At 37.1% G+C, this 11584-nt stretch overlaps 1 protein-coding gene across 1 annotated transcript in view; it reads right to left on the reverse strand.

The window, feature by feature from the left end:
- Positions 1 to 1037: 1037 nt before the first annotated feature.
- Positions 1038 to 11584, reverse strand: part of LOC140154855 (uncharacterized) — a 16845-nt gene continuing 6298 nt past the window's right edge. The window contains exons 5-10 of the mRNA XM_072177503.1: positions 9930 to 10034; positions 9146 to 9266; positions 8619 to 8740; positions 5838 to 6105; positions 5100 to 5338; positions 1038 to 4428 (exon numbers count right to left, since the gene is read on the reverse strand). Coding sequence (XP_072033604.1) covers positions 4361 to 4428; positions 5100 to 5338; positions 5838 to 6105; positions 8619 to 8740; positions 9146 to 9266; positions 9930 to 10011 — 900 coding nt within the window. The 5' untranslated portion in view covers positions 10012 to 10034 and the 3' untranslated portion in view covers positions 1038 to 4360. The remainder of the gene's footprint in view (positions 4429 to 5099; positions 5339 to 5837; positions 6106 to 8618; positions 8741 to 9145; positions 9267 to 9929; positions 10035 to 11584) is intronic.

An 11584-nucleotide genomic window follows, 5' to 3' on the forward strand; every position in this document is an offset into this window, starting at 1 on the left:
CTCAACATGGCGTTCACACCACGTCTAATGAGAGGTCTGTTCTGCCTGAGAATGTCAACTTGTGCAATTATGCGTCTCTGAAGTTCATCAAGGTCTGCAGGAGGACTTGTGAAAACATTTAATGCAAACTCTGCTTCATCGCCAATTATGAAATCTTCCAGGAAACGTAGGGGACGGGCAAGAAGCCACTGACAGAACACAGTGCGACGTTGGTGATCTGCTTGCTGAAGTTGACGTCTCCTTGTCGTCTGATAGGGATGAAATGGCAAGTCATAAACGAGTTATTCTGTTAAGGGTTGCAGATGGTATTCCAAGTCCATTTCGACGGCAGCTAGTTTGACCTCCTGCTCGCCCCGCCTGCAGAGTGTTACGGACTGCTAGGATATTAGCAGCAGATCTTCCAGCTCGGGGGCGACAACAATGTTCTCTGTTCAGATTACGACTCGTTCCAGTTATCTGATTCTTCGCAGCATTTTTGTAAAACGCACCACGTGAAGGGGGCGCGCGTGTATTTGGGTACTGCTGACGGAATCTACGAAGCACTTCTGCTGGACTCTGGGTGCGATGGTACACTGCAACAAGGAAGGCCCTTTGCTCTGGCGTGTACTGTGGTGTATCCATTTTAATGTTGCTATTCTCCTTGTCAAGTAAAACCTAGAATATGTAAGGAGATAGTTGCCCAGATTTACCCAAAGTCACATGTTATGTAACTCACACATGCACAGGATTGGAACCCTAACAATGAGGACAAATGATCTGTACACCTGCATGATTCTCTTGGCTCCACAACAATAACAAGCACCGGGATTTATACCTAATTGACTTAGCGCAACTGCTTTTTGTACTCGGCTCACAAAAGTAGCCACAAAATCCTTATTAATGGTCACACGCCAGTGATTTTTCAGCTGTAGGATGACATGATGTTGGTTAAGTTATCAACTAGAGAATTTTGACCAAAGACCTCATACTTTTTAATCTAGCGGCATTTTTCAAACTGTGTACTTAATTTTGATACACCCTGTACAAGGTGAAATTGTTTTGCTTAATATTGCCTTACTGACCTTTGACCTAAATTATTTTTACACCCTATAGACACTGGGTATCGCTGATGCATGTGTGCAAGTGACGTCACCATGCTCATGTAATATCCGGAAAGAGTAGCATTTTAGTACGATAGAAAATCACATTCTTTTGCCCATGCTTAATGACCTTGATCTCAAGTTGTTCACTTGACACTTGTGCCACCAGCCATTGGTTCTAGCCTGACCTTTGATAATAATTTTTAGACACTGGCTGCAGCTAATGTATGTGTGAAAGTGACGCCATCGTGCTATGTAATTTGTGGAAGGAGTAGCAATATTAGTAAAACCGGAAGCGGATGACCTTTGACCGGAAGTTGATTATGTGACATTTGCCGGAAGTCATCCCTAAGAAACCTTTGATCCCAATTCAATATAAAACTATTAAACACGGTCTATAGCTGATTCATGTGCGCAAGTCATGATGTATGGATGTAGTGATCTTTAATCTACCAAAATATATGTTTTTGGGCAACTAAATTATTTGGGGAGCACAAAAAAACAATTAAGTTTAATCAGCATGTAGGTCAAAATTTTATTCAAAATCAAAAGCGGCCTGTTTGAATTAGGCAGAGACTCAGCTTGCTGTTATTTTTTCAATCGCTATGCACTCTATCGACCTAGATTAGATTTAATCAAATATTATAGTCTTCATTCCAGCTGACTTGTTCTCCTGTAACGAATGAGCACAATCCAGTTTGGAACCGAGAGTAGCAATATTTAACACCGTATTAACGTACGTGAAAACTTACGTGAAAACGTACGTTCCACGTGCTGCGTTTGGAACATCGCAGTCTCTCTAAATAACTCACTCGAAACTCGAAAGTAATGCATCAAATTGATGTTCAGATTGTAGATAGCTTTTAATGTTATATTGCGTGACTAAGTTTTAATATATTTTGCAAGCAAAAACTTATACCAGGTACTATTTAATGCTGCATATAAATAATTTCAATGCATTTTCACGTATCCATATTATTGTCAATGATACATTTCATTAAAAATACTAATTACTAGGTTTGCAAGACTGGCATGCAGGCCTACGGTAGATCATTTCCACCCAGTACGAAATGATTTTTGAGAAGCTAGTTATAAATATTTGAATTAATATTTAATAATATTATTATAGGCTGATACCTCTATACTACACTTCCCTATAACAATATATACCAGGCACAAAAAGAAACTCGTCAGTTATATTCATCCTTGCTGTTCAACAACATGATAATGTTGGATTATTCTGAAATATAAAAGGTTCCAAAAAAATAAGTCCCCCCTAAGAATTGTTGGTATAATCCAAAAATGGCTTGATCAATTCTCTTGTTTTAAAGTTTGGAACATAGGCTGATTAGTTATGCATCAAGTGAACGGTGTTTTCTTGTTCTTCTTCGGCCAAAAAAGCTGCACTTTTCTACATAGGCTTAAGCATGACTTTTGGTTTCAGACCTCTTTCACTTGAATAAAAATTAATCAAAAAGGAATGTTTCTATATATTTTTTTAAATTAAAAGTAACTTAAGTTGAGATGTTCATGAATGAATGTTTACACTTTTCAAACATGTTTTATGGTTCAGTGAGTAATCATATAGCTATTTATAAAATTTTATTCATCACCAAAAGTTGCACTTTTCTAAATTGGCTTTTTTTTTATGCATTAAAATGCGTAAATTTAACAAGTTTTTCATTCTAATATAATTTATTGGGAAGGAACAACTGTAACTTCAATGATAAATCTTGTGTTCATTGATTAATTTAACCAATAGACCAACAGATTCCTGGTTAGATCTTTTATGCTGGCCCTATACACTTGTTTCATTGGTCATTCCTTGAATGGTTCAAAAAACATTTATATGGGTGGCCTTTATCAAGACTCAACTTGTTACAAGCGGACAAGTGAGGGACCACATCACCTTAAAGGACTTTGCAGCAAATCCTGCAGCAAGCGGGTAACCAGCTTGACCAACAGCAGAGAAGAACGATGCTTGGAAGCCATCTCACATGAAGGAAGGCCTATTCATTATTGAAAGACATTAATAAGCTGCAGCATTCAATTTAATTTATTCACTGAACCATAAAAACTGTTTTTGAATGTGTGATACCTAAATCAGGAAAGGCTTAAACTTAATTAAATCCAATTATGCTTCTTTTTGATTAAATTACTCACTTAAATGGAAAAATTGTCAAACACAAATTCAAGCATAAAAAGCCTATGTAGAAAAATGCAACTTTTTTTGGCCGAAAATATCGTAAATGACTGCATTTTGCAATGAAGATGATAAAAAGTAGCAACAAACACCCGCTCACTTGATGCATAACTATAAATCAGCCTATGTTCCAAACTTTAAAACAAGAGAATTGATTACGCCGTTTTTGGATTATACTAAAATGTCTTAGGGGGGACTTACTTTTTTGGAACCGTTTACATTTTGTTAATTGGACTTTCGTTTCTCATTTGACACCGTGTTCTTTAAAATCGAGCAAGAATTAACCAAGATATGCGCCTTCAAACCCTCAAACCCCAAAATGAAAAGTTGCAATTTTAACGATTCAATTGTGACTGTTACATTGTGTGCTTTATTGATTGGCCCGTGGTGCTTGTGTGCAATACAGCGATGCGTTCCCATTGAAAATCGTTGAAATTGCAACTTTTGATTTTGGGGTATGAATGTTTGGAAGCGCATACCTTGGTCAATTCTTGCTCGATTTTCACGAACAGCTTAAAGGAACAAGGTGTCAAATGAGAAAGCAAAGTCCAATTAACATAATGTATATTGCAGAATAATCCAAAATTTTTAGGTTGTTGAACAGCAAAGATGATTACTGACACAAAGTGTGCAGTAGCTGCTTTCTATCATTACAAGTTGTTCGGGGTTCAGATTTGGTCTGCCATTATAGTGCTACTAAAATATACTATTTTTCTTTTCGAAGGTTTTTAATCATATTCACAAATATGATGAGAAGAACTTATAATCATCAGTGTATTTTATAATTATATAAAGGTTATAAAAACATTAACATTCATAAAACATTTTTGAAAACGTGATGTAAAATATTTTAACAGAATGTTATTGCTGTTGACAAAATGTTTTGCAAAAATATTTTCCCAAAATGTTTTTTACAATAACGTTTCAAAAACGTATTCATGATCTATAACACAACATTTATATGTTATTTTTGTGTTTGCTAGGTCTATTCTATGCTACGGTAATATGATGGTCTACGGTGATTCTCTATAGGCTGGTGGGTTAGGGCCTACGTCTTCCTTTGCTCTAGACTGGTGGGTTATGGCCTACGTCTTCCTTTGCCACTGCCAGAGGAATGTTCATCATCGAATCGCCTTGATTTTTCCTCTGAAAAAAAAACCGATAAAGAAGAGATCCAGAAAATAATTATGTGTCCTACATGACATTTACAAGTACATCGTTGTGATCAGGGGGATCAGAGCACATTATTTGCACAGCGTCATCATCCCTATATAGTTCGTGTCAAAAAATGTACGGCGAATCCTCTCGTTTTTCAACAGCTACGCATGGCGATTTTGTTCGAGATAGGCCGAGCGAGACACTATGCAACTTTCTTTATCTGCGTCAATAATAGAATATTGATTTAAATAGAATTGAATACATCTCTACATTTTGAGTTTGTACTTCACCACTGAGCGATCTAGCGATCGATTTCTAGCCAATCAGATAGGACTCCTTTTCTTGGGTTTTCGTTCGGTGAAATACCAATCGCCCGTCGCTCACCAACGGAGTATTAAGTTGCAGGGAAAAATATTTATAATACAGGGTGTCGACACTGTGCATGGCTAAATAGAATACAAGTATAAACCCCGGGGTATAAACTTTTCACTTGCAAAAAATCAATTAATGCTATGCCCGGGATGCTCTGCGTGCTAGCCATAATATAGGGTTCAACACATTCAGGTATTGGCTGCTGATTTTAATTTTGACATTGGTCTTTGTTTAGGATATACATAGGTGAACATAACTGGTACCTTTGCTGTCTGTAGTTTACATACCTTCAATAATGGTTGCGGGTTCGTCGGGTGTTGGCGCATCCGTTATTGGTGCATCCGTTGCGCCGCAGGGGATACTAAACCCAGACACACCCGTAGACGCACAAGCATCTGCTTCAGAGAGCCCCAAAATATCCATCGCAACTAGTGCCATGCTAGCGTCGGCTGTAGTTGTAAACCAATTTGCACCGACTAATTCAAGCTTGTTCTCCTCCACAAATCGGTCCAATTCAAATAAACATCTGTCAATAATATTAATAGTGCAATACAAGCGTTATAATAATTGTTGCTGTTGATGTTGTCAATTTTTTGTGTGTATATTTTCTTTCTTTCTTTCTTTGGCTTTCTCACTTCCATCTTTCATTCCTTCCTTCCTTTTCTTTCTTTCTTTCTTTCTTTCTTTCTTTCTTTCTTTCTTTCTTTCTTTCTTTCTTTCTTTCTCTTTCTTTCTTTCTTTCTTTCTTTCTTTCTTTCTTTCTTTCTTTCTTTCTTTCTTTCTTTCTTTCTTTCTTTCTTTCTTTCTTTCTTTCTTTCTTCTTCCTTCCTTCCTTCCTTCCTTTCTTTCTTTCTTTCTTTCTTTCTTTCTGTCTGTCTGTCTGTCTGTCTGTCTTTCTTTCTTTCTTTCTTTCGTTCGTTCGTTCGTTCGTTCGTTCGTTCGTTCGTTCGTTCGTTCGTTCATTCATTCATTCATTCATTCATTCATTCATTCATTCATTAAGTCTAATAATATAACATCCTCACCTCTCGCGGTAACCAATATCAGCACATTCAGGGGTGTAGAGGAATGGGTTAATTTGCAGACGTCGACGCTTTCCTTGCTTATAGAGCATAAACTGCGGCCTTATGGTTTCCGTAAACGGTACGGCACCCATATATGGAATAACAGTGTTCCCCATGGCCACTCTACCTAATGGAATATTGGTCACCATCCAGAAAATAAATGGTTTCTCTGGAGTTGCAACATGCGGGTCGGGTATCACGTCAATCTTCAGTAATGTGTATAGTTCTCCTGAAAGCGTGACAAAGATTTATAACGATATATTAAGCGATATTTCACACCAGGAAAGTCCAAAACTTTTAACTGTTGATGTGTTTAATAGTGGAGAAAAATGATACCCTTTGGGCACAGAGATACTACTTTCTGTCATCAGTTACATAATCCTGACACTGATCTGGGGGATTTTAATTGAAAAAATGATAACTCTCTGGGCACACCTAGCTGTTTATGAGGATGGTACAAGTAGTCTCCCATGTCACATGTTATGTCTGGAGTAGGACCACTCTCTGGGTGGGGCTGTTTGTTTTTAAAGTTTAAACTAAAGGGTGGGACAAGTGATCTCCCATGTGACTCGTTATGCCTGGATTGGGTCTATCCTTCATGTAATTATTTCGTGTAAGCTAATCCTAACCCTATAATCCTAACCCTAACCCTAATCCTAACCCTAAACTAACCCTAACCCGAATTTCGTGTATAATTACATGAAGGAGTAACCCTGGAGGGGGAGTGGGACATGAGTTTTGACTCCACTCTAGACAGAATGGTATTATAGCCAATAAAACCACAGGGGGATGGTACAAATACAAAGTAGAAGTGCAGTGGTCCTTCGACCATAAAGACAGACGTTTTGACCTTGAGCCCTATAAAAGGTACATGGGGAAAATTTGACCCCAAATCTGTGAACACCCTATATAGACACTGGCTATATGTCAATGCATGTGTGCAAGTGGTGTCACCCTCCTATGTTGTTTGTTGCAGGAGCAGCATTTTGAAAGTATTTTATCTCAGACCAGAAGTGCAGCTGAAGTGGCCCTTAATGATCTTGACCCCATTTACCCTATAGACACTGGCTAATGCCAATGCATATTATGCAAGTGGCATCAACCTGCGATGTTGTTTATGGCAGCAGATGCATTTTGAAGGTATTTTGAAGTGACCCTAATGACCTTTAAGAATGAAAGAAGAAAAGAAATTAGAAAAAAACAGTAGACCGTCATGACTTAGTCAACAACAGCTGTCTAACTAGTCCTAAATTGTAGTCATAGACCACAAACCTAGCTGGATATGTTGGTGTTTTGACCCCTACAAAATGTTCCACAGATGTCCAGATAATGCATTTATAAGATTTTACCCCAAATGACCTTTGACCTGACCCCTTCAAAATGTTCCAAAATGTTCTCCTGGTCATGGGGTTTGTTGTCACCGAGTTTGATCCCCATGACCCTTACAGATGTCCAGATAAAGCAATATTAGGGACGCACCATTAGATATCAAGGGGGGGGCTTGGTAGTTGGGGTTGTGACAAATTTTTTTTTTTTAGCACCTCGGTGAAGCAAATTTTTTTTTTTAGCCCCTGGATGAAGCAGAATTTTTTTTTTCAACACCTCGGAGAGACAAATTTTTTTTTTTTTGCAATCGTAAAGTCCTATAATTTTCAACAATTTGTTTGTCGAGTTGTAAAATGTTGTCCATTTTTATAATCATTTTTACGTTTTGTAGCACTAAATTTTCGAGTGCCACCAAAAACATCATTATTTTTAGGTGCTTTGACGTATAATGAACCTCTTTTGGTGCGAAAAATTTTGGCATATTGAAGCTAAACTGGGGAAATACGGTACATTAATGTGGAATCAATGCGCGCGAAGCGCGCACAAATTTGGATTTTTTTGGTTAATTTCGTCAGAAACCCACATACAGGCGTCAACATTGGGGATGATTTGTATGGACCACCCCTAGCAAATATTGGGGGATTTATTCCCCTAGGATATACACCTATGCTCTCAATCAGTCATGTGGACCTGGCATGTGGCACAGATTTCTATAATAATTTTGACATTGGGGTGGAATTTGGTGAAAATCTGTGAAGTAGAGTGAATCAAGTGTTTTCACTCACAAACCCGGCTCACATAATAACTTTTCACAAACAAATACGCATAAAATACGTACAAGTTCGAAGCTGAAATAAATATTCTTGTTGAAAAAAGGTGCAAATTCGCGCAAAGCGCGAAAAATTTTGCAATCTAAAAGCTATATGAGGTTAATTTTTCTTCACTAACTGTGACAATTTTTTTTTCACCCTTGACAGCAAATCTTTTTTTTTCTGGTCCGAGGTGGAGCAAATTTTTTTTTTTTTTTAGTCTGAGGTGGAGCAAATTTTTTTTTTTTTCTCAGATGGCACGACAAAATTTTTTTTTTCAAAAAACTACCCAGCCCCCCTTGGTATCTAATGGTGCGTCCCTTATTCTAAGATTTGACCTGACCCGTGCAAAATGTTCCAAAATGTTCCCTTGTGAACACCCTAAAGGCACGTGTTACTAATTAATAACGATGCATGTGCAAAATCTATGGTGCAAGGTGACCTTTTGTATTGAAGATAGGCCTACGCATTTTCCCCCCAAAAGACCTACGATTTCCAGGTCTTTTTAAGTATAGTATATGCCTACTTTATTACAAATATTTAACGAATGTACAACAGTATGATCAAAACTTTTTAGAAAAACAATACAAACTATTATGTCACATACCGATGAAATCCGTAGGCAGAGGGATGAGTTTCTTCTTCATCAATTTGACGGTAGGTGGGTCTTTGAAATTAAATGGCGCCAAGTATCCATCACCAATTGGATCAAGATGATAAGTTTGATTCCTAGAAAAGGAAACAAATAAGATTGTTTGAAAGGATACAAATAATTATTCTGATCGTGGTTATTCAGTGATTATAGCCTTCTTAATAACTTTAATATTTGATGTTTAAGCCTGGTCCCATCTGGACCCAGCGTGTCTCCACACGGAGCGACCGTTTAAACAAACAAACATAATTATGAACATCATTTTATGTACCAAGGCAAGGTAAGTTTAATTTTCAAATACTGCTTCACAAGTGATTTGGAGCTTAGTACTTACGGAGCAAGAACAAAATTCTGAGGAGAACGTTTTATCCATACAGGCATAATTATGATAAAAATATGATATTAATATTGTCTATACCCCGGGGTCTATACAAATATTTCTGAAGCTGTTATGGATTCAAATCTGGAAACTGTGTACTTACATGTAGGTGTAATTATTGCAACAAACAGAGAAATTTCGACCGACAGATTCATACGCCATGAAAAGACTAACACTGAATTGAGCATCGTCAGGAATGTGAATAAGGCCATACTCACGAGCAGCTATAGAAGAAAAACATCAGTGAGAGATAATTTAGGTACTGGTTCATGATCGGTTCATGGTGCAATGTGTAAGTGGCATTATTATTGACCCCACCCACCCTACACCCAAGCCTACGACACAATTATGATAAACCCACACCCATGCACCCCACATAAAGACTGCACAAAAAGTAACGCAGCTGTTATAAATACGCCTATAGCGTCAGAACTATAATTGCGTTCACAATATCTCAACATAGAAGGAAGGATGATTTATTTACGCGCATTTTGATACCATAACGAAAAAATATCCAAATTTAAAAGTTGCAGCTATTCGTAGGCCTATTGATTGGAAGTCAGCGCGAAGATAAATGGAGGGTTTTACGTGCCACAATGCTTGCGTAATAACCATTGATCGCTGTAAACTACAACTTTTAAATTCGGGTGTCTTTCTTTAAAAGCAATACTGTGGTGTCAATATTGAACGACATTTGACAAATGGGGTATCAATATGCGCGTAAATAAATCATCCTTCTTTCTATGAAGAAATATCAGATCTGAAGCTATAGGCGTATTTATAACGGCTGCGTTTCTTTTTGTGCAGACTTTTATAATATATTCTCACACATGAACGCTTTTAACATTGACCTATTTTCGCTCACAAATTTGAGTAGGCCTACTTACCCTGTTCGTCATACATAGGACATATGTTTACAATACGGTTTTCTAAATGAAACTGGGCTGCATATGGATCGGTACGAGACATCAACCAGTTTACAGCAACTGGACCTGGATTAGAAAAAAACAACACATTGAGGTAAAATATTTTAAGGTTTTCGTTGGAAGGGTAAAATTTCTGGGCATATGTACGTAAGAAAATGGCGATTTGTTTGAGTACTAATAGAAAAAAATCCCTTTAAAAAGGGATGCGCTGGGACATGGTTGGTCACATTGAGTAACTTTATATTTCTTTTTATAAAAAAAGTCAAAATATTTTGAAGTGCAAAGATTCGGTTGGTTCAAACCTCAAAATCAGGCACTTTTTCCCAGATACTGATGATTCAGTTGGATTCCTTACAACAGTTCCATTCCAATTTGTATACTTTTATGCTCTTTATGTTGTTACTCCTACTAATGTTTACGTTCACTAACTTACAGCCCAATACGAACAATTTTAAAATATGATCCCTAGATGACCTATGACCTCAAAACATTTTCACTCACTTGATGCCCCCTTACACAGATTATTACCACTAGGTAATGTTTGACATTGAAATTTACTTTTACAAAGGAGGTCAATTTCCCCATTGCTTTATCTAAATCAACAATGACCTCATTTGACCACTAAATGACCTTTTGACCTCAAATATCTCCACTCACGTGTTGTCCCCTACTCAAATATTATTATCACCAGGTTTGGATGGCATGAGTTGGAACCGACGTTTGCACCTTATAGTAGAGATTAATTCATAGCTCTTTCTGTTTTTGAGGATTTAAGCATACAAAGTAACAAGCAAACTTTTAAGAAATATATATTTTTTTAAGTACCAGTATATGGCCTACACAAACTGAACCCCAAAATAGCACTTTTAAAGCCAATAAGTGAATGTTTATTGATAATATTCGTAGTAACAAAATCCAATCATTACGTATGCTCTAATGCTTCATTCTAGTTTTGACATTTGTGTCATCATAAAAATAGACCCAAATATTTGAAAGTGATGTGTGCATCAATAGCTTTTGATCACCATCTTGTTTAATACCAGGAAATGTACACAGGCCTATCTTATTTCCAAGCAGTGATATTGTTTATTAACACAGGTCTTCCCTCAAATAACTATGCTGCATGTTGCAGGGTCAAACATGTTACATGTAGTTGAAAATTATCCAACATATATTTGATAACAGACCACCACAGACAGACCACTATCTACATGAAGAGATTAAGGAACATGTGTATTCATTGCTCACTACTCAGCAGGTAGCTCTCAACAGAGATACAGGCCATACATGGCAGATACTGAACAACAACAAAGCATGTATGGTACCCGGTGTGTCTGCCCATAGAACCCATAGCCTGCCAAGCTCAGTGTGCTAGTGAAGAGAACCATCAAAACTTCCTAGTCTAGATTCAGAAATATTATTTTCCTAAAACATATACCTATTTTACCTTAAAATGCAAAATCAACCCAATATTTCTGATATCTGCACAGGCCAATTTTAGTATTCATGTTTGTCATAACCATTTTGATAATTTTTTTGCAATATTTTTACAAGTTTCCGTTTTCTTCATGAATTACTAATAGAAACAACAGAAAATTGAAATCAAACAATAAGTG

The sequence above is a fragment of the Amphiura filiformis genome, chromosome 6, assembly GCF_039555335.1.
Source record: "Amphiura filiformis chromosome 6, Afil_fr2py, whole genome shotgun sequence".
NCBI classification, from domain to species: Eukaryota; Metazoa; Echinodermata; class Ophiuroidea; order Amphilepidida; family Amphiuridae; genus Amphiura; species Amphiura filiformis.